The sequence below is a fragment of the Pectinophora gossypiella genome, chromosome 14 (assembly GCF_024362695.1).
Source record: "Pectinophora gossypiella chromosome 14, ilPecGoss1.1, whole genome shotgun sequence".
Taxonomy (NCBI): domain Eukaryota; kingdom Metazoa; phylum Arthropoda; class Insecta; order Lepidoptera; family Gelechiidae; genus Pectinophora; species Pectinophora gossypiella.
Genome location: NC_065417.1, coordinates 8164144 through 8188222, shown reverse-complemented (window position 1 = coordinate 8188222; position 24079 = coordinate 8164144). Strand labels below are relative to the sequence as shown.

Sequence of the window (24079 nt, the reverse complement as noted above, 5' to 3'; positions counted from 1 at the left end):
TTAGACCACCTCCACTCTTTATACTTCGAGCTGAGGAAAAATGCATGCGCTGCGATTTTGTAAGACGCTTGACGCAGACTATTACTACTATACTAACTATATTTACCAGCTATCGCAAATGGTCTTTAAAATCGAGAGAAATCGCGACAGAAATGACGATAGCGAATGCTTAGGCGATATATTGGTACAAGGCATGACGTACGCGGGTTGTTTGGTTGATCAACCCCATGGTCTTTTCATTCATACTCAGTTCCAAGTATACGTTAAGCAATATTGTCTAGAGGTCGTCTTTGCGGATCTTGTAGTGACGTTGATTATAAAATTGTGTTAGATATCAGTGAATATCTGTAATAATATTAGCGTCGTTTTACTGCAGCGTGGTTTATATTTTTATTTCTGGCACTGTCTTTTAGTTTTCCAGTATTCGAGGCAATATGTTGAATATTGTTGTAATCTTCTTTATTATATTTATGGTGTTACATCTCTAATAGAAAGTACCTATTTTACTTTTTTAATGTAGCTTAATATTATAAGAATATATAAATCTTGAAGCAATCAAATACCATATCAGGGTGTATTTGTAACCTCCAAAGTACTCGTGTTGTTTGCAACACGTTGTTATCTAACAACGGACTGTTTATTGGTGCTGTACTGAGAAAATGACTGTTATTTTGTTACTTGAGGAAATTAGAGATTGTACAACATATTTTCTACAGCTCTACGTATCCTTCCATGCATAGTTTGGCACAAGAGAAAATTTTGGATTAACAATTATTTCAAGCATATCTTACAGACAATAGAGTGTCATATTATAGAGTAGGATATACGAAAATGTTTCTTGTTCATGACTGAAAAGGCGGTGTTTTCTGTAGATTAGTATCTATGTTTGTATGTTTATAGAGTACATTTTAAAGATTAGTTGAATTATATTGACGGTTGACGGACAATAAACTCTTCGGGATAACAGAATGCAGGTCAAATATAGCTTTAAACAAATGGCAATTAAAATAATCTGTAAGCTACGATGCTCTAGTCTGTATAACATTGCATCGACAAGTAAGAAGAAGAGCAATAATTCATATTTTACAAAACAAGCACTCTCAATGTTTACTTAAACGTGGTGCTGTTTCCAGCAGACAATTCCTTAATTTATTTTAAGCTATACCTATCAGGCTTTCCTGATAATCGACAGGCTAAAAATGGAATGAAATGTATACATCAGTTTTATAAAGGCACAAATCATAAACAACCCTTTGGTGTAAGAATGTTGGCATATAACTCGGCAGAATCAAGTTGACAGCACACGTAAAAAGCATTGCATACCAGCGCAATGCCTTTTTGATTCGATCGGAGCTGTCGATCTTCCGTCTCTTCCCTTTTCGGTGGATAAGGGGAGAAAATGACAGGTATACTTAGCTTAAAATAAAATTAAGTGTCTGATGGGATCAGTACTACTGTTTGGCCTTTTTCTGGTTTAAAGCTTATTATTCTTATTGTTTAAGTACACTAGCAGTCACTGCACTTGTGTGTTTGATTTTTATGTAGTAAGTACATTATATTTTAATGACTTTCATAATGTCGGTCTCAGTAAAGAATTTTGAAACGTTGTATTTAGTCTATCAAATACCATATCAGGGTTGTTTGTAATGATCCAAGTAGGTGTATTGTCGTGATATTTGCGACACACAGTTATCTAACCACCCCGCACCGAATCTGGGCAAACAGATACTTTCCCCTACATCATTAATCCCGCTAAGGACAATCGACCTACAAGCTAATCGTCTTCGGTTCGTATTTATTAATATTGACTTAAGCAATGTGTTATAACTAAAACTATTTACGTTATAAATAAATTAAAAATACTGACTGGTAATATTATAAACATAAAAATAATTAAATTTTGTAATAATCTTCTTTTCAATGTACCATTTTTTATTTACTTATATATTTTTAATATTTGTACGCCTGCATGCAGACCGAACAAATCACAATATTGTTATTACCACTTTTTTGTATTTATGTGTTCTCGCAAATAAATTTATTTGATTTTATATTATGAGAAGACAAAATAATTTTCTTACTCTCTAAGTAAATTAGATCGTAGTGAGAATCACTGAATTCGACTTTATGAAGTTATATGTTGTTTTAAAGTAGTTCAAACATAATTAATACAAACCAATGAAAATAATAACTATATTTAACAGTTTTACAGATGTTTTATTACTTACTTACATAAATTACTGTTATATTAAAAAATGAGCTAAAATATATAAGTTAAAATAATACGAGACAGTCGTCATTGTCGCGTTATGAAACTCACGCGCTCATTCATACAAATGACATCAACGCGCGCCTGCTGCGATTTGCATAAAATATAAAAAAATATGGTTAGGAGCAACCATTTTTGTCATTTTTAGTATTTTTATTACTTAGTTTTTTTTTTCAATTGTAAACACATTTCACTAAGAATATTAATTAGTGTCTTAAAACTACTTGATTTTCTGTATCTATCAACTTTAAAGTAGGTACTTACTTTAACAATTTAAAAATAATTTGTTTTAAAAAAAAATCTGAACCATGTTTAAAGCGAGTAGTTTTATGCGATAATTATTAAATCATCGCAAAAAAAAGATTACCTGCAGCCATTTAACCTACATAATAGTTGTATAACTAGTTCCGTACCGTATCTAGATACATACACTAATGCAGAAAGTAGACTGGAATTTTATTTATTGGACTTCTGTAAGTAAGATATAATATGAACTGAAGATTCACCAATTCTATAGTCTGGTGGAAAATATTGCTCGGATATTTAGATTCTCCGGTTGATAAAGGAAGGCAGTGAGACATGTTAGGTATATCTACGTATAAGTTGTTTTGTCGAGTATTATATGAGGATACCTAGGAAGACCACTCAATTTGACTTGTAGCAATTCCATTTTGTTTGTCCCTGCTAGGTTTAATAGAGTCTACAGTAGTCTTGCTTCGTAAACAAAAGTGTACATAAACATTATTATTGTATTATTATGTATTAATGATTGCAAACATTTTTAGTTTCAAAACGCATCGTGGCCCACATACAGAGACCATCGGTACATTGTTCCACATTTGGTAATTATTTTCGTAAAGCAGGATTCGTTCGGTGCACGCCGCAGCAGCTTGCACAAGTGGGGTTTCCAACGCAGCCGGACCTGCGCTGACGCCGAGTCGCTTGCGCAATGGTTCGCTGAACTATTGCACTCAGGGACGGATTAAGGTCGGGCCCCTGTGGGGAGCTTATTGTGTGTTATTAGCCCCATAAGGGACTCATTAAGCTTAAGTCTGAATTATTTTTTTGTGCTTAGTGGCTGCAAGTTATCTTCTGGATTCTTGTGTCCTCTGCCTGCCATAATAAGGATTACGATGTGTTTATGAATGTATTTAGTAGGGTAGGTTCTTAGTTTTTCAAAATTGAACGATATGTACAGATTAAAAAAAAATAGTAAACAATTAAATCTATAGACCTAATAACACGCACGCATGTTAAGCCGTTGGTCCCGGTTACTACTTACTGATAAGTACGTAGTCGTTACATGAGTCATGTCAGGGGCCTTTGGCGGCTCAATAGTAACCCTGACACCAGGGTTGTAGAGGTTGGTAATCTACCTCACAACCCACACGAGTGAAGAAGAGACCTAATAATCTGATTGAGATAATCTAATTATACCTCTACTTCACTCGTCTCTAAACATAAATGATTGACGAAGTTCGACATGCATGTGTTTGATTTAACCATGACTTGGCTAATAGAAAAGAGACATTACATCCTGGATACGGAACTGCCCATTTCATTTTTTACACTGAATGAAGATACACAGTATGTGTTTACGTATACAACTTTAAGTCTTCTGTGTAAGTATTTAAGTAGTTCATGAATGACTGAACCATTTCATTTATTCGTGGCCTTGCCTACTTTGAATGAATAATAATCGTTTATTTTACTATAAAGATACAATACAATAAAAAACATACACAGATCATACCTGCATAATAATTACAGGCGGTTTGCAGGAAGATGATTTGTTATAATACGGATACAATAATGGATACACGTATTATTTAATTGTAAAGATGAGATTCTCAATTTATTTTTTTATTCTCATCACTTCTGCTTTACTGGATTCTGAATTGTTAAAAGTACAGGCAAGAGCTAGATGTTTATTTTTATATTTAAAATGGATTTATCTTTTTCCTAGGTATTGTGATTCACCAAATGTTACCGTGCTTGTTTGGTTGTGTACTCTTTATTGCTTTAAAATACAAAGGAATTCTACACATAATATTACATTATCCTTACATAAAGCATAGAACTTATCACTAATTAGGCATGTCCTGCTGTTTGCGAACGGATGCTTCAGTCATTGGGATCTTCGTAAAACCATACATGAGTCAATCAAAATCTCGTGGTTCCGAATGTACTAGACTTATTGCTTAGAAATGAATAATACATAGTCAGTCAATCGTAAGGTATTAAATAAAATGCAATCAAGCCTCGAAAAAGTGTGTTACAACTAGAAACTTGAGTCAATGAGTCATTGTAATTAATATTAATTTTAACGCAACACTCACGTAACTCCTCTTTCACTATATCGCTCATTAAGTAGAATGGAAAAATTGAGTTTGGGACCCAAACAAGACATGAAAATTCATCATCACTTACAGCTTACCTAGACATAAACAAGTGAGCATCTTGCGTTTTGAACTTTATAAAACCAGCATTGAACAGTCAAAATCATTTGATTTATTGTTTGATTGACGTTGCATTTATGCCATCAGACATGCACTTTCATTGACTGCATTGACTGTACTTGCAGTGTACTATATTCAAAGCTTTACCTAAGGAGAATTGACATATATAAACTACATTTTAAGGCTGTGATAAATTGTTATTGCACATGTTTCCACAGCTGAGTATATGCCTTCACACTTATTTAAGTATACATAAATAAATAAAAAAAGGACTGCTGATCAATGTTTTAGCGACATTTAAGAAACCAAACTTCTCTCGTGTGTGTAGTGTAATCAATGACCAACCTCATCAACCCTGGTGTCAGGGTTACTTTCGAACCGCCAACACCCCTGACATGGCTCATGTAACGACTACACACTCACTCAAAAGTAAAGATCCGCACGGATCATCTTACTTTCGGACAATCAGGTGGTCAGCCTGCAATGTCGTAACCAAGCTAGGAATTATAACGTAATTTTTCTGATAAAATTTTAGCGCTTTGAACCTGGAATCTCCGGATCGGGAGCCCTACGTTCAACCACTGGACCACAGAGACCATAAGAAACCAACATTTTTGCGTGTCAAGTCAAACTTTTGTACCTAACCTGCATTGAACTCCAGAGCAGAGTCGTGAAGTATGACATAATCTTGATGTTTACATTTTTTCTGTCCATACCATGTGGAGCAGAGTGACGTATATTTGTGGTTGTGTAATATCCGGTCAGTGACCAGTTTGATGTGGCTTGATGCGCTCGAGCTGAGCAAGTGATGCGATTGAGACATTAAATATATTAAATTACTCGCACGATTGGAAGGCTTTCTTACTTTGAACGGTTTTATCAAATTTATTTATTAAACAGTTTATTGCACACAAGAACACACAAAACATAATTAAACACACAAAAAATACCACTTATTTCCAAAAGAACTTCTATGTTTACGTATGTCTTTAAATATTTTGATATAGCGTTCATATACCTATATTGTAATACAAGAATATGGATGTTATAATATTATGTTGTTTCATCCTAAGTTCATGACCACTATTATTCTATGAAGACGAGAAGATATTAAATACGTGATTTTGTTTACTACATTGATGGATGTGTAGTCTGGTTCCGTTATTGAAGACTTACCAAGTTATGACACTGTTTATTCCAGTGATCGAGTCGTGATTATAAAAACAGTTCATTTTGAATTCAGTGTAAACTATGAATTTAACTGGCACTGTCAATAAGGTATTATTTAATGTAACATTACATAAGCTCTGGACTGTATCCCAATGGAGATAGTCAGAGATACATACATCACAAGATGAACTAAGTACCTACACCTCGTCGAGCTTTATGTTAGACAAACGTGACAGGCAGTGAGCTGTATCGCCGTCTGTAATGGTGGAGCCAACTTTGCTAGGGAAAATTGCACGTAAGATAAATCGGTACCGAGTTTTGAACCGGCGAGAGCAGTAAGCCGGTGTGCACCACAGGACCACAGTGACTTTTTATTATTTAATTTGTTCGAATAGCGTCGTTTTGTTGCAGATATGCTAACTTAAAAGCAACTGACTGTAAGAAGTTCTAACACTACTTATATGTATGCTTGTGGTTATATGATGTGTTCGTACTCGCAGTCGCTAAACAGCTACTCTCATTACTTGCTCTAGTAGTGCGTAGAAAGTTTCTGTTTATGGCGAAATTGAACTTTGTACTGGCTTCACTTTATACCTACTCTCAGCCAAGATACCAAAGCGTTCTTGGGTAGGTATTTAGTAGTATTTATTTATGTATGTAAACAATCAGGTAACTGAAGTGGTATTGTAGAGGTTTGTCTAAGAAAAGGAAACTCCCAAACGGAAACATATGCAATATGGAGAATGCAGGAATATTTCAGGATTAATATTTTATAGAACATTGATAATAATAATTATTGTCAATAATTAAAAAAGACCTCCGTGGTCCAGTGGCGTTGGGCTCACGATCCGGAGGTCCCGGGTTCGATTCCCGGTGGGGACATATCACAAAAAATACTTTGTGGTCCCTAGTTTGGTTAGGACATTACTGGCTGATCACCAGATTGTCCAAAAGTAAGATGGTCCGTGCTTCGGAAGGCACGTTAAGCCGTTGGTCTCGGTTACTTCTTACTGATGTAAGTAAGTAGTCGTTACATGAGCCATGTTAGGGGCCTTTGGCGGCTCAATAGTAACCCTGACACCAGGGTTGATGTGGTTGGAGTACCAACAAACGATAGAAGAAGAGAAGATTAAAAACAATCTGAAAAAACTTCATTGAATAGACTAATTGAAAAAAATACAAAGATATTTAATAAAAGAAAATAATTTATTGTTGCAAAGGTATCATAATATATGATATGAAGTAATAAGTAACGACTGAATAAAAATAACAGCTGATTATTTTGGCACATTACTGGGAAGCGATTGTTGCAAGACGCGGGTTTTCCGAACTGCGTCTATTGCAGCGTGGAGGTCGCACGCGACTTGCTCGCTGGACAGAGTGGAGATTGGAGTAGCTATTGTACATACATTTCTTTTAAGACTAATATTGATGCATTTTTTAAATAATATTGGACAATCGTTGGCGAAATTACTATCAAGCACTTCATGTGTTTTCGCGTTCCTTAATTTGATGACATTTTAAGTTTTTAACTTACTTATATTTCTTCTCACTGTAAAATAATAATTAAATTCTTTGTTCAAGTTACTAGGACTCACATTTTGTTAATAACAAAGCTTATACTAGGTTAGTAGATAAAGGAGATAAAATTAATACAAATTACAATAGGAGAGTAAAAAAAACAACGGCAATGAAAATATTTCTTAAATAATACTTTTTATAATCTAAAAATCTTGATTTCAAATAGGTATTTATTTTTCGGTTGTTTAAATTTTGTTTTAAGCTTAGAAATATGGCACTGTCCATAATGGAAACTGTATATTTTCTATCACCAAGACACTGTTAAGTTAAAGAAGATGTCATTTAAAATTAATATTGACTAAAGGCGACTTTAACGCTTTTCTGTCCTAATTGATTCGATGACCTAGATTCGGCTGGTTTGACTCACCACGTAACTCTGGGCTTCCCGAGCATTCCTCAAGGACTCCTGAATGCAATCGGGACGCGGGTTTTGCCCACCTTATGAAACTTTGCGTGACTTACGCTTATGATTTGCAGAGGAAAATGTTCGTTATATAACATTGAAATTAATTGAGTTGTTATACAAATTCATGGTAATGATTTCCTAATTAGGATTGAGATAGATTTTTCTTTCGTATTTTTTTTGTAACTTATGTAGCAGAGTGCAAACTCTGCACATACTGGCCTTTCCTTCTAACCGTCAATCATTTTAAATTTCGAAATTCTCATTCCATTCCCCAATTCCTTTTATTCTACACTGACGCATTGCATCCCCGACCTCGATAAGATCGACATCTATACTACTTAGCTCTGGCCGTGCCCACTAGCTTTAATTGTGATCATAAATTCTTCATCGTATTTTATATAGCATCGTTATAATTTCGTTAAGGCCAAGCGCGCACTACGAGTTTTTCGCCGCGCGGCAGAAAAGAGCAGCGGCATAATGTCGCACTGTAATACTGTATCAAACAGTTTTAAATTGTATTGCGCGCACTTGACGGCAGAGCCACCGCATCAGACATTATGCTGCTGCTCTTTTCTGCCGCGTGGCGAAAAACTCGTAGTGCGCGCCTGGCCTTAAGTTCTTGTTTGTGAAGTGCTAAATAATAAACTGTGTCTTCCTGTTGGTGTTTATTGCTTTCTTCGCTATTACTCATCCTACTCTCCTGGTACTACTCTGCCGGCACGTCGGGACTCCATCACCACCCATCGTGCCGCACTTATGTGGTTTGAAAATGTAAGCTACTAGTCTTACTAGAGTTTTATTTTCCTTCATCTTTCCAAATAACATAAACGCAACATAACATAAACAGCCTATATATACGTCCCACTGCTGGACACAGGCCTACCCGCAATCAACCGGAGGGGGTATGGAGCATACTTCACCACGCTGCTCCACTGCGGGTTGGTGGAGGTATTTTTACGGCTAATAACCGGGACCAACGGCTTAACGTGTCCTCCGAAGCACGGAATCCACTTATTTTTTCAGACAATCAGGTGATAACATAATAAAAACAACAACAACAAACAGAACAAACATAAATAACATAATGGTTATTTAAATATTCTACTACATTGTGACATAAGTAACTGTAATCAGTTACTGTAGTTAGTTAATGTAGTAAATGTGTGCGCATATTAATGCGCTAATATGATTTGTGATCTTCCTTTGTGTGGGGTACTGAAATCGATGATCGAGCTCCTGAGTCGTGTTAGGTATATTATTCTTCTTCTCTCGTGTGGGTTGTGAGGTCAATGACCAACCTCATCAAACCTGGTGCTAGAGTTACTATTGAGCTGCTAAAGGCCCCTGACGTGGCTCATGTAACGACTACATACTTACATAAGTAAAAAAAGAAATGAATGAAATGATGTTTATCTGATGATGATGAGGAAGTGTATTTGTATTGTATTGTAAGTAAATAGTAGCCGCGATAGACTGCTTATCGTGCCCTCCAAAGCACGGATCATCTTACTTTCGGACAATCGAGTGATCAGTCTGCAATGTCCTAACCAAACTAGGAATCACAAAGTGATTTTGTGATTGTCCCCACCGGGATTCAAACTCGCGGCCTATGGATCATGACCCCAACGCTCAACTACTGGACCACAGAGGACGTTACGGAGGTTTAATATTGAATCGTTATGAAACGACTCCGTAATAGCTTAATTATAGTTTGGTGATAATTAGTTATGATAATCCTCATAGTTAAGTCCTTAGTTTGCAAACCGGTGGTTGTGTGTTGGCAGACATTGTTGCGTGAATGTGTCCCCTATGCACATGCATTATGCATAATATGCATGTTACTGTCATGCGGTAAGCTTACGTTAAACCGAAACTGTGATGTAATTCGTCAGGACTTTAATACGTAATACCTGGGAGTGTCATTTTTTGCCGTCTTCTATATTTCCGAAAGTAGATATATAACCCGGGTGATTTCAAGGCCAGAGTGAAGAGGCACGTTCTGGGCGAGCTCCATGTTAGACCTCGTCAATGCTTTCGGGCAAGTCTGGGGCCAACAGCAAATCCATCAAAGGTTAAAAAAAACCTTAAAGTCGTAAGACCGAATGTTCCTTTAAAATCCAAAACCCATTGTTTAACTATTGTGTCTGGAAATCTCGGCGTTAAGAAGTTAAGTGTGCTACTATAGAGGACATAAGATTTCACCCCGTATTACAAAGAACATAAAACATAGCGAGGAGTGGATGTATATACTATAAACCTCTGCCTATCTCTCCGGGTGTAATATAATAGGTACCTTAAGTAGACCGTCATATAATAAAAACGGTGAATGTGAATTAGTATTCGCATCTTTGTTGGACTAATAAGTAAATAGAATTCACTCAACTGCTTTTTAGTCGGATTTAACGATAAGTATATCATCATCAGCCCATTAACGTCCCCACTGCTGGGGCACGGACCTTCCCTATGGATGGATAAGGAGATCGGGCCCTGAACCATCACGCGGGCCTAGTGCGGATTGATAGTTATTAACGACTGCTAATGCAGGCGGGACCAACGGCTTAACGTGCCTTCCGAAGCACGGAGGAGCTCGAGATGAAAACTTTTTTTTGTGCGCGTTTACCGCTGCGCCACCGAGCTTCTCGTATAAGTATATATCGGGTAATAATTAGTGAAGATTAAAAAGGCCTACCATGCCGGTTCAACAGAGGAACAAGTATGAAATGAAATGGAAAAAAAAATACTTTTTATTTTTACATTTAGGTAAGTACTGCAATAGTTACTTTTATTGCCGTAATAGATGGTAATTCTCGGTCAGGGCATCAGCCCGTGTCGTGGCGCCACATCCGTCTCCGGAGAAAGCCTCTACCCCCTGTACCTGGTACAGTCGTGAGCAATATCATATACCAACTTTAGAACCTTGTCGCACTATCATATTTGACATTCAATGAGACTTACGGTTTAATTTGTAAAAAAAGATAATGTGACGTGGTTTCAAAGTGTATACATATTAGTACTCGTGACCGTACGTCTAGTATGTAAATATAAGCTCACAACTATGTTCCCAATTGTGGTGGTCACGGGCGTAGCTATATTGTGAACTATATCGCCGCGCCATTACCATATCTGTAACGTCTTCGTCTAGATCCTAAACATTTTTTCTACGAAAGTTGCGTATGACTTGGAAATTGTAATATTCGTCAATACAGTTTGAGAAAGACGAATGCTCTTTAAACTCAAAAGTCTCAGGGTTATTATTGAGCCGCCAAAGGCCCCTGACTTGGCTCATGTAACGAATACTCACACCAGTAAGTAGTAATCCGGACCAACGGCTGCTGAGGTTGGTAATCCATCTCACAACCCACACGATAGAAGAAGAAGAACTCAAAAGTGTCTTTAAGCAGTAATGTCGTTTCAACCCAAAATACAGTATACTTCCCAAAAATACAATTATAAATAAATACTGTATTTCCGAAAACAGTGTTTTGATTTAATAACAGATGATCGCACATATAATGGTTCACCAATTTAGTAAGAACGTAATCCCTCTGTCGGTTCTTAGAGCATTTTGACGCTAATTAGGGAAGATACTTAAACGCGTTCCATGCCGCGGAGGTCCGTGTTGCTCTATTGTTCCATGTTATTTGAGTAGAAGAAGAAGAATAAAATAATTTTATTGCCAGTAACAATGGTTACCGGTTGCCGCATAGTTCAGCATAGAAGCTTCGTAGCATGTCGTAGTATCTAAAACAGCGCCATCTATGTATTCGAGCACGAATTATTGGAGTTTGTAGTTTGCGTAGTGAAGGGAACTCTACCAAACGGATGTAGAGCCTCCGCGCTCCGTGCTTAACGTTAATGCTACCTACCGGCCTTATCAATTCCAGTGTTACTCTATAGATGGCGATTTGTGAACTTTTTTTTCCAAATTAATAAAAATAAATAATTCAGATTACAGAACATTATATATAATTAGGAGTAATCAAAACTTTTCCTGCATAATGCCTTCTTTAGGAATAAGACTTTCAATATCTCTTACATTCAAATGTTTCGAAAAACAAATAGCTAAGTACATTTAAGATTTTTTTTTAGAAGTATAGAGGATACAGACTAGACAAGTACAGGTTTCGACAAATAGAAATTAATTTGGATAGAAACTTTGCTTTTAATTTATTAATGCATAATACATACTTACATACATCATTACGGATATTTCCAACGTGCTGATAGGTGATAAATCAATTTCTTTTGTTTTCGTTGTATTGTATTATATTTAATATCTGCCCCAACCATTAACTGACCATGCCGACTGTCTTGCTTATATATAGGACTATTATGATTCCGCCCGGGATCTCAGATTCGTATTTTAGTCTCGAAATTTTCGGGATTAAATTTATTGAATCCAGTTTAGTATTTTTTACCACTTTCTATAACTAATACAATCCCGGGACAATCTCGGGATCCCGAGATTTACTGTAGATACTCCTGAAATCCCGGGAATAGAATAGTCGACCCGGATCGAATCCTCTACTTACCTACATCCATAATAATATACGTTTTAATTAGCAGTCTCTGCATAGAGTGCGTCGAACTCAAGTCCAATCCCTACTCAAGAAGCTGTCTATAGTGACAGCTACTATGTTCTCACTTTTGGGTATAAGTCTTCCTTGATTAATTGAAGCGGAAATAGAACACAACGTGGGACAAAAGAATAAAGAATAAATATGACTGTTTAGAGGGAAAACTTTTGTGTGCTTTGTAAACTTGGTGTTGCTTGTATGCACGGCACAAATAAGGCTGATTTTTTGTTTGTATGTGAATGTTTTGCTCTTGATATGACAACCGGAAATTGTATCGCGCTGTCTCTTGTGGACTGCGTCTACAGAAATATCGTTTAGCGTCACCATGACGACTGGTTCCGTGCCTACACGTGTTAGCAAACTTTATAATCGCGGAATTCCTCTCATTTTCGTTGACACAGCTATTCGAAGGGCTTATTAATTTATTCGAGTATTTAATAATTAATACCTTCAATAGATTCGAGCTATTTGCGTTTATTATAATTTACAAAAAACTCGCCAAACTCGATATGCAAATATGTTAATAACAGAATTAATTGATAGTTAGATTGGAGCTCGCAATTTATTGCGGATATCAACCGGATGCGGTGCGCAGTCGCGCGCCCTTGGCGAGGTAAATGTCTCTAGATCACAATGCGTAATGAGCTTTTTGCGCGTTGGCCGGCATCGATGTCGTCAACTGCCTACTACCTAATCGTCAGCAAATGCCAACCATCCATTAGCTACCGGTACTAGTCCTGTAATTGTAACGTACGACCTTTTGGCAACAAATTTCGGCGATGCAAGGACGGCGTGTTCGTATTCCTCAACGCCCATCTGTCTACCGGGCCCATGTTTAGATATTATCATCTGTATAAATACCGAGGCGAATCTCGATCGGGCATCAGTCGACCACTCTCGGTACGAAGTGATCTTCCTTTCGGATCCCAACACAGACCTCGTCGCAATGCAATCGTTGGTGGTGTTGTTCGCTGTAGCCGCAGTGGCTTGTGCCGCTCCTCATGTGGAGAAGAGGTCCATCGGGCACGCTGTGGCGTACTCGGTGCCCGCGGCGGTATCTCACCAGTCGAGGGTGGACGTGCGTAGCTCGCCGGCTGTGTATACGACTTCAGTGGTCGCGCAGCCCGTGGTAGAAGCTCGTGCTGTGGTGCCCGCCGCTACGGTGTACGCTGCCCCTGCCGCTGTCTCCCACCAGTCTCGCGTGGACGTGCGCACGTCTCCCGCTGTGGTGGCGGCCGCCCCCGTCGTCCCCGTGGCGGCTGCCCCGGCGGTGGTTGAGGCCCGCTCGGTGTACGCTCCAGCTGCCACTGTATACGCCGGTGGCTCCGCCGTGTCGCATCAGTCCCGCGTGGACGTGGAGACGGCCCCTGCGCTGGTGTCTCAACAGGTTGTGGCCCCCGCCGTCGTTGATGCCCGCTCACTCTGGGCTCCCTCTGTTTACTCCTCTGTTTGGTAAAAACTACAGCGATTAAGAATCCGATAGGTATAAATTCGAATGTAAATATTATGTACGAATGAATAAAATATTTGTCACATAATATACTTATATGTTTTTAATTAATTACCTACTTTTTACTAGTTATACTATACTAGTTACTACTATACGTATACTAGTTATAGTCGTGAGCTTATATTCTTAGTTAGAATGAATATACATAATTAGTATTAAGTACGCGAGAGAAGCTGATGAATGCCACCGAAAATGCTATCCGAGTGGCAAAATACTGGACTGAAAAAATCTGAATGCCACCGAAACGACAAGAAGAAGAAGAAGTATTGAGTATCAGTATAATGTACTGCCTCACGAGAAATAGCGTGTTTTAGCTTTCAGCCACGAATTTAGTAGTGATTATATAAACATAAAAATATACTTAAGTTTAAAAACTAAAACCCGACTACAGAAAATTCACGCTCTAAAAAGTGTGAAATAAGAAAATAGGTGTGTTTCTCTTCCGAATAGTGATATTTAGAAGATAGCCGTGGGTCCCGTAGTGGGTCCAAATTGAAAGATAAACGGCTCATCAGCTCATGTGATAAGTTAATGAATGCTCCCGTCACTTTATTCAGACCTTACTCAGATGAATATGTATGAAGTTTTAGAATGAAGCTTTGATTTCAGTTAAGTCAATTCTGTCGATTATTTAATTCAATCTTCTATCATATTGTGTTTACTATGACGTTAATTCGGGAAGTTAGTAATACCTACTTTTAATAACTTAAAAAAGTAACTAGTATTTTTTTTAAAGCTAACATAACTGAAATATTCCAAGTAACATATAGGGTAATGTACAGAAATCCTAAATAAAAATGTGTATTAACCTAAATTATGGTTTCGCTCGGGTTATGCTAGCCCGCGTAACGGCGACTGCGCTGCGTCGGAAGCATGTTCGACAGAACCTACCCGAGTACGAGGCCGCTCACTTTCGTTATGACACTTGACATTGCCTTCTGACTAATTTGTATAAGGTTTAAAATAATAAGCTAATTGTTTGACCGGTGTCAGTATAAAAGCGTAGTAATTTAATTTTACTGCATCAGTCAACCGACATACGGTTTGAAGTGATCTTGTATTCGTCGAATCAAAAACACAGACCACGTACATTATGAGTCCGCTGGTGGTGTTGTTCGCAGTAGTGTCGGCGGCGTGCGGCTCGCTGATCCCGGCGCAGCCGCCGCACCACCCCGCGCTGGTGCTGGACCCGCACGGCCGCCCGCTGGACACCGCAGAGGTCATCAACGCGCGCGCCCTGCACCTGCAGGCCAAGCACCTGGAGGGCTCCTATGCCCACGCCGCTCCCCTGGCCCTCGCCCACGCCGCTCCTCTGGCCCTCGCCCACGCCGCTCCCCTCGCCATTGCGCACGCCGCGCCCGCCGCCGCCGTGAGCCACCAGTCCCGCATCGACGTGCACTCGAGCCCCGCTGTGGTCGCGCACGCCGCCATCGCCGCCCCCGTGCTGGCTCACTCCGCCCTCGGCCACTCACACTGGCTGCACAAGCGCTCCTTGGGACATCTGGCGTACGCCGCTCCCGTGGTCGCCCACGTCGCCCCCTCTGCGGTCTCCCACCAGTCCCGCGTGGATGTCATCTCTAAGCCCGCCATCGTGTCCCACGCCGTGGCAGCCCCCGTGCTTGCTCACGCCGTAGCCGCTCCCGTGGTCGCGCACGTCGCCCCCGCCGCCGTGAGCCACCAGTCCCGCGTGGATGTGCGCACCAGCCACCCCGTCGTGTCGCACGCCGTGGTCGCCGCCCCCGTTGTCGCCGCGCACTCTGCCTGGGCTACACCCGCGCACTCTGCCTGGGCCGCTCCTGCTATCTCCTCCTGGGGTCACTCCGCCTACGGTGCTCATGGTCTTGGACACTTGTTGAAGAAACGTTCCTTGGCGCTGGCTCATATCCTTCCCTCTGCCGTGTCTCACCAGTCTCGTGTTGATGTGATCTCCAGCCACGCTGCCCCCTTGGCTGTCGCCCACGCTGCTCCTCTGGCCGTGGCTCACGCCGCTCCCCTGGCCGTGGCTCACGCCGCTCCCCTGGCCGTGGCTCACGCCGCTCCCCTGGCCGTGGCTCACGCCGTCCCCGCCGCCGTGTCGCACCAGTCCCGCGTGGACGTGATCTCCTCCCCCGCTCACATCGCTCCCCTCGCTCACTCTGCCGTGTGGACCGCCCCGGCCTCGCATTGGTCGCATTCCCCCCTCGCTCTGGCTGGACACTGGTAAAGCGAACATTCGATTCGACGTAACATGTAGTTTTCGTTTTATATTCAATAAAATGAATAGACAATTAAATTATTTAAAACACACTTTTCATCTTTTATTCATAATAATAATTTAATAAAAACCTGTTAGTGCTTAAGTTACTTATATTTAAAATTATGTTGTAAAGCATAGAGTCATTCGATCTTCACCAGAGGAAGTATTCACAATTACAGTCTTAACTACTAAATTATGTTGTATTAAGTTTGGAATGCTAATGACATACTTCACTGCAAGTAGTAAATACAGTAATCAATCTTACCTCTTATACGAATGGCGTGCGTTTAATTTGGCCTTTCAAGTATGGCCGTAGGGGCCGTGTTTCTGCCTAATTAGTTCGCAAATTTGTGTACCTATTATCTGCATCTGAAATGCTGTTGTGAATTTGATGGAGACCATTAAGAAGGCAATAAAAAGTTATATTGAACCACAGACGTGTAGAAGGTTCAAATACGGTTTATAAGTTTATTACGTAAGATAATAAAGGACTTTGGCCTTTTTTATAATTTCTATAGGGTGAGAGCCTTCAGCGCTTCCCGTTTGTCCGGCCAAGTAGTTAATGCCATCTGCGGCAAATGTACAATAAGTCACGCCTGGACTCCGCTTCGACCAGTGAATGCACCGACTTAACAGCGTCTATCTCCCTAGCGTTATCCCGTTTTTCACAGGGTCCGTTTACCCAATCTCAAAAATTGGTAAGACAGATTTTTTATAAGCAATTGCCTGTCTGATATTTCAACCCGCGTAAGGAAAACTAGCCCAATGCAAGTTAGGACACATACCTCCAAAACTCTTTCTCGGGAATGTGGGTTTCCTCATGATATTTTCCTTAACCGCTGAGCACGTGATAACACATTTAAGACCGACTTAACACCACCCGACCGACCGACTGACCGACCCACATCCCCGACTGGCCGTGACCGTGGTGTGACCGACTTAACAGTGTAAGAAATAGTATATAGGCTCACGACTATATCGTAATTGGGGTAGTCAGAGGTACATCCATCGCAAGAGCTTTCTGTTAGACCAACGTGATAGGCTGAGTCGTATCGCCATTTACAATGGTTGAGCCACATAGTGCTGTTTCGGGTACGAAATAATGTTTTGTTGAATAGAATGTTACAATCTAATGCATTCACACTAGCATACTAGTACCCGCGTCCGCCCACCCCCATTACTTGTCCCCCCCCTTCACCGACGAATTTCATGATACCTATATAATACCATACCTATACCGACTTCATGTTGCCGGCTAACTCAGATAAGGATTTTTTCATACAAAAGACATCAACGAGATCATGTTCACCATAACTTTGAAACTTCTAAGAAGATCTTGATGAAACTTGCACTACTTATTTCCAAAGTTGGACGATATTTAATCCAATAAAAAAGAATAATTGGAATATGATTTGTAGTTTTTGGGAAAGGCGTCGACAAACATATTTATATGTTTGGTACACGTGTTTAGAAGCCCACATAATGTAATATACGAATATTGTGCAATTCCAACAATATTACTTAGGTCCGGGTCTCTTTTTTAGAATTTTGTTAATAGGGGTATATAGGGGTATATAAAATAATAATATAAAATATTCGTTGAAAATCGTCTTATTTATTAAATTTATATTTCGAGAATGAGTTTACTTCGGTATGTAAGGAAAAATATTAAAATTTTAATACAAGCAAAGGCATAAACGTCATTCAGCCTACTTAAGAAGAAGATTTTTTTAAGTCATTGTTAAAAAATAAATACTGCATGAAAAGCAAAACTATTCTTTTATTTAAAAATAAAAAAATCCCCATCAAAATTTCCTTATATACCGAATTCTGTGAGTCATCGGGTTATTAAGTTATCAGTAGTTCGTTAGGACGAACGTCCTAACACAGGATAGTACAGGACACACAGGATACCAATATCTTCAGCAGCTTTTTTATGTGACTTATTGTAGATTTGCCGTATATTATGCCATTAACTACTTGGCCAGAAATCTTCAGCAACGAACTGGTAACGAAATAAGTGACTAGCAAGTCTACGGGGCAGGTGACGATGTCTTTCAGATTTGACGGGTTAAACTCAAAATATCAACACAATGGATACATAATGGCGTCGATTCTGGGAGACAAAACCTATTTTTTTAGTCTGACAGCTCTAATAGATTGCCGTCCTTCATTTAGGACAAGAAGAGGTGCTGCAAGACTTATGAATGTATAAATAGTTCGAATTATACAAATAAGGGGCAAAAAATATAAATACATATGTGGTTATTTATGTTCATTTTTTATATTTCGTTCATAAATTATTTTTTTATTTTTCTTATTTTATATTCTTAGGTTCATCAGATTCGCTGTTCACCAAGCACCATGCGCCAAAGAGAGACCAGCATGACCGTAGTCAAGGGCGGGGGAAGCCCAGGCGGTATGCGCGGGCGCGGCCCAGGCGGAGTGAGCAGGCGCGGCCCAGGCGGAGTGAGCGGCGACGACGGGGGCGGCGACCACGGCGTGCGACACGACGGGGTGGCTGGTGCGCACATCCACGCGGGACTGGTGGCTCACGGCGGCGGGGGCGACGTGCGCGACCACGGGAGCGGCTACGGCGTGAGCAAGCACGGGGGCAGCCACGGCGTGGGACACGATGGCGGGCTTAGAGATGACATCCACGCGGGACTGGTGGGAGACCGCAGAGGGGGCGACGTGGGCGACCACGGGAGCGGCGTACGCCAGGTGTCCCAAGGAGCGCTTGTGCAGCCAGTGTGAGTGGCCGAGGGCGGAGTGAGCCAGCACGGGGGCGGCGATGGCGGCGTGCGCGACCACAGCGGGGCTCGAGTGCACGTCGATGCGGGACTGGTGGCTCACGGCGGCGGCGGGCGCAGCGTGCGCGATGGCGAGGGGAGCGGCGTGGGCGAGGGCCAGGGGAGCGGCGTGGGCGAGGGCCAGGGGAGCGGAGTGTGCGTAGGAGCCTTCCAGGTGCTTGGCCTGCAGGTGCAGGGCGCGCGCGTTGATGACCTCCGCGGTGTCCAGCGGGCGGCCGTGCGGGTCTAGCACCAGCGCGGGGTGGTGCGGCGGCTGCGCCGGGATCAGCGAGGCGCACGCCGCCGACACTACTGCGAATAACACCACCAGCGGACTCATAATGTACGTGGTCTGTGTTTTCTGACAAACTAGGTAGATCACTTCAAACCGCACACGGTCGACTGATAATTTTGACTCGCTTACCAATGTTTTTATACATACTGACCGGATATAAATAAAATGTGAAGTAATTTCAGTCGGTAACGAAACTAACAGAATGTAAGCAACAATGTCAGCTGCCATTCATAATATTAAGTGACCTCAGAGCGTATAGCGTACCTACTCGTAGCTTTCAGGAAATACTTATCTGTACGTATTATGAGATACATAGTTGATATTGTATTTGGTAGAAGGCAAATACATTGGTAAACTGGACACAAAAAACGTATAAAATTAAACGTATAACATTAGAAAATGTCCCATTAAAAAAAAAAACGGGGGGATTGTATTCCTATCATAATTTTCCAAGCGCTATCCCGTTTCAACGGTGGTTGATGTCGGTTTCAGGTTCATTCTCATTATATAAGTGGTGTTAACCACCTGTTAAGTAACCTGACCTGTCAATTCGAAGGAAAAACCCACCTCAATTCAGGTTAAGTCACATATCTCCGAAACAGATTTCTCTGGTTGGTTGTATGTGAGTTTCCTTTAACCCCACCAGACATTGCAACCTATATAGTTTTGAATTGCATATTATGGTAAATAGTTACTTTATAGAATTTTTTACGTCTGTTTTGCATTTTATACGGAGACTGTGCGGACTTTCATAAATATGTATCTCTAGGATAAGTTAAGATCAAGGGTGAATGACCGCGTACGTTCCCTCAGAGTGCCGATATCAGTGATACAACGTGAACAGGAGTTATATACGTGATTGTATGTTATCTTATGCTTATACTTCGTGGAAGTCACGAGGCCCAAGATTTCTTAGAAACTAAAATACTCGTACCTACCGGCAGCCGAGGTTCACGCTCTCGAAAATAATTCAGGAAAACCACTCTTATTGTGTTAAATTGACAATAGTAACCATAATTGAAGTATCTCGTTCCCAGAATAACACGGGTTATTTAGTAGAGCCTTTTTATTTACCCTATTATTTGTTATCTACGGTTCCCGGTGTTGAGAATCCTCAAGGGTAAGATGCATGCCTTGCATACCTCATGCTTTCCAGTCATCTAGTAGCGTTAGCCCGCGTCAACTATCCGGTTAACTCTATTAGAGTTATCTTTCGGAAATTTTCTAAGCACGGGTAAGTGCTATACATACATACATTTATAGTCCCGCCCGTGTGGCTAGAGAGAAGTCATCACTAAGGCAATCTAAAGCCACTCCTGATATTTATTCCCGGGTTGACATGAGGAACAAAGTGCTATAAAAATAATGTACAAATCTAGTTTGGGTCTCTAGTAGCACTGATGTTATAATAGCCATTAAGGAAAATCAAACCTTACCAACGACCCTAAGAAAATCACAACATGGACTTTTCTCGTTATTTTTAGTTTAATGATTTAATCCGATGATCCATTCTGCATGTAAATTTTGTCGATGATATGTAAATGATAAGTAAATGTTTAGTTTTTATTTAAATTCGGGGTAACACGGTTCCTGATTTAGCGCACAGAACAGAACTCAGAACAGAATCTAAATACAAAACCAAAGCGATTGTCTTATTATAAAGTCCGCGAATATTATAAATCTAAACTAAATGAATTGATCCAATTCGAAAAACAACGGTAAAACCGAATCCGAAATTGAGTTTGTCCAAACCGGAAATCGGAAATGCAATTAGTGTTTCCCGATAATCGACTGTATATCGAGTAATGTTAATGTTAGGGGCTTATTTTCTGAGCCCCTACATAATTTAAATATCGATATGCCTATCGATAGTATCGATATTGATAGTATCAATACTTAGATAATTTAGGGGTCCATAAACGTTTAATCAGCATTATCAACAGCCTCCGTGGTACAGTGGTTGGAGCGTTGGGCTCACGATCCGGAGGTCCCGGGTTCAAATCCCGGTGGGGACATGTCACAAAAATCATTTTGTGATCCCTAGTTTGGTTAGGACGTTACAGGCTGATCACCTGATTGTCCGAAAGTAAGATGATCCGTGCTTTGGAGGGCACGTTAAGCAGTTGGTCCCGGTTACTTCTTACTGATGTAAGTTAGTAGTCGTTACATGAGCCAAGTCAGGGGTCTTTGGCGGCTCAGTAGTAACCCTGACACCAGCGTTGATGGGATTGGTAATCCACAATCCACATGACAGAAGAAGATCAGCATGAATAGCCATAAATCAAAAGCAGACCAATACAACGTTAGCGGGTTTCAGAAACATGTCAGTGCATTAGTATCAGTCTATCGGAATCCACGAATAACACTGATTTATCTTTCGAATATTGATAAAAAAGTTAAAAACAACCTACACTATTAAAATTCAGAAATTTCATTGCTCAGTGTCAGCTGAATTTCGTCTAAAGTGCTATTATGCTAGGTAACTATTATCGGATTTAGAGTATACTTATAAAAATTTACCTACTTATAGATTTACCTAATTATATTTATTAATTCTTATTTTCAGTTATGTATCGTAAGTTTTATGAACTAGAATGGCAGCCTAATTTAGATTGCAAGTGTCGAAAATGTGATAATATATGAAAAATCATAATTGTTGGAAACCAACAACTTTAAAATTGTGTCATCTTATTAAAAACAAATAAAAATAAGTTTAAGTCAGACATTGGACTGCATTTGAACTGTATCTTACAGTCTGCAAGCCAGGTGTATAATTTGAGTAATAGTAATCTGTACCACGTGTAATATTGCACAGCTGGCTTGCAGTTCTGGCGTCTGTATGGCGCTAAGAACGAAAATTAATATACTTATGTAAAATAATGGTACAAAAATATAAATACTGATCTGGTATGTTCATTTTATATATTTCGTTTATAAATTATTTTTTTATTTTTCTTATTTTATATTCTTAGGTTCGTCAGATTCGCTGTTCACCAAGCACCATGCGCCAAGGAGAGACCAGCATGACCGTAGCCAAGGGCGGGGGAAGCCCAGGCGGTATGCGCGGGCGCGGCCCAGGCGGAGTGAGCAGGCGCGGCCCAGGCGGAGTGCGCGGCGACAACGGGGGCGGCGACCACGGCGTGCGACACGACGGGGTGGCTGGTGCGCACATCCACGCGGGACTGGTGGCTCACGGCGGCGGGGGCGACGTGCGCGACCACGGGAGCGGCTACGGCGTGAGCAAGCACGGGGGCAGCCACGGCGTGGGACACGATGGCGGGCTTAGAGATGACATCCACGCGGGACTGGTGAGAGACGGCAGAGGGGGCGACGTGGGCGACCACGGGAGCGGCGTACGCCAGATGTCCCAAGGAACGCTTGTGCAGCCAGTGTGAGTGGCCGAGGGCGGAGTGAGCTAGCACGGGGGCGGCGATGGCGGCGTGCGCGACCACAGCGGGGCTCGAGTGCACGTCGATGCGGGACTGGTGGCTCACGGCGGCGGCGGGCGCGGCGTGCGCGATGGCGAGGGGAGCGGCGTGAGCGACGGCGAGGGGAGCGGCGTGGGCGACGGCTAGGGGAGCGGCGTGGGCGAGGGCCAGGGGAGCGGCGTGGGCGTAGGAGCCCTCCAGGTGCTTGGCCTGCAGGTGCAGGGCGCGCGCGTTGATGACCTCTGCGGTGTCCAGCGGGCGGCCGTGCGGGTCCAGCACCAGCGCGGGGTGGTGCGGCGGCTGCGCCGGGATCAGCGAGGCGCACGCCGCCGACACTACTGCGAATAACACCACCAGCGGACTCATAATGTACGTGGTCTGTGTTTTCTGACGAACTAGGTAGATCACTTCAAACCGCACACGGTCGACTGATAAATTCGACTCGCCTGCCAAAGTATTTATACTGACCGGATATAATTAAAAGGTAAAATAATTTCAGTGGGCAACGTAACTATATCTGTTAGAACAATGTCAGCTGTCATTAAAGTGTATGACCTCGTGTGTGTGGCGGTCATAACGAAAGAATTTCGTGGCCGAAATATGTAGTGCGTATCGATACCGGTAGAGTGTGCACTGCCTTTATTTTTGTAAGATCTTATCACGTGCATATTATTAACGAAGATCATAATTGTAAACAAATATGTTAATTCGGCGCCCTTGGTGTTCATTCGTGTACTTGGTAGTCGTCTAGATATTCTATAATTTTCACGAATTTGGTCGGCTTTTTTGACGTTTTTTTTATTGTAGATTAGCCCCAAATGGCATTAACTTTTTGACCGGAGATAGGTTAACCTACAATATTAAAAACGAAAACTACAATTATTGTAGGTAATTGAACAAAAAATTAAAAAAATGCAAAGCTGAACGACTTTACCTGAATCGGGGACATTCTATGACTAAACTAGATTTTAAGACGTAGGACCAGGCTAGTTTCTGTAAATAAATTACACGTTGGGTGCTAAATGTGAATGGACCGACAGCCTTGCCAAGTCCGCGTCGGCGGCGCACGCGCCGATCACAAAGAAAGACTTTGTGGAGGCTTTTTACACTGTGCTACACATACTTTCTTACATAAATTACTCGTGCCTGTAATCTTTATGAAGTGGACAGAGCCACAATAAACAAAAGAAAATTCAGACTCTTTTGTTATACATGAAGTTGATATTGTATGTTATTTTTTATTTTATACTAACACTAGAAATAAGTCATTTACTAACACATATGAGTCAATGGTTACTTGGAATAAAGATTTATTTATTTGGTACACGAATCAGCCCATCGCCCGTAATAATGGTC

The 24079-nt window shown here is 41.1% G+C and overlaps 3 protein-coding genes across 3 annotated transcripts; 2 read left to right on the top strand and 1 right to left on the bottom strand.

Annotated features, from left to right (window-relative positions):
• Positions 1 to 13221: 13221 nt before the first annotated feature.
• LOC126372353 (cuticle protein 16.5-like) lies at positions 13222 to 13937 on the top strand. The gene has a single exon (XM_050018062.1). It carries the CDS (start codon positions 13409 to 13411, stop codon positions 13916 to 13918), a length of 510 nt encoding a protein of 169 aa, XP_049874019.1. The 5' UTR covers positions 13222 to 13408; the 3' UTR covers positions 13919 to 13937.
• Positions 13938 to 15010: 1073 nt separating this feature from the next.
• Positions 15011 to 16258, top strand: LOC126372343 (pupal cuticle protein G1A-like). The gene has a single exon (XM_050018048.1). It carries the CDS (start codon positions 15066 to 15068, stop codon positions 16173 to 16175), a length of 1110 nt encoding a protein of 369 aa, XP_049874005.1. The 5' UTR covers positions 15011 to 15065; the 3' UTR covers positions 16176 to 16258.
• A 2212-nt stretch (positions 16259 to 18470) lies between these two features.
• LOC126372360 (mucin-4-like) lies at positions 18471 to 23136 on the bottom strand. The gene is made up of 2 exons (XM_050018069.1): positions 22378 to 23136; positions 18471 to 19084 (listed from the first exon to the last, which is right to left on the bottom strand). Exons 1-2 carry the CDS (start codon positions 23087 to 23089, stop codon positions 18561 to 18563), a joined length of 1236 nt encoding a protein of 411 aa, XP_049874026.1. The 5' UTR covers positions 23090 to 23136; the 3' UTR covers positions 18471 to 18560.
• Positions 23137 to 24079: the final 943 nt, after the last annotated feature.

Coding starts and splice junctions, on each gene's coding strand:
- LOC126372353 (XM_050018062.1), top strand. CDS start 13,409: ATGCAATCGTTGGTGGTGTTGTTCGCTGTAGCCGCAGTGGCTTGTGCC.
- LOC126372343 (XM_050018048.1), top strand. CDS start 15,066: ATGAGTCCGCTGGTGGTGTTGTTCGCAGTAGTGTCGGCGGCGTGCGGC.
- LOC126372360 (XM_050018069.1), bottom strand. CDS start 23,089: ATGAGTCCGCTGGTGGTGTTATTCGCAGTAGTGTCGGCGGCGTGCGCC. Junction 19,085..22,377: donor CTGGGCCGCGCCTGCTCACT/CCGCCTGGGCCG, acceptor TCGCCATCGCGC/ACGCTGCGCCCGCCGCCGCC.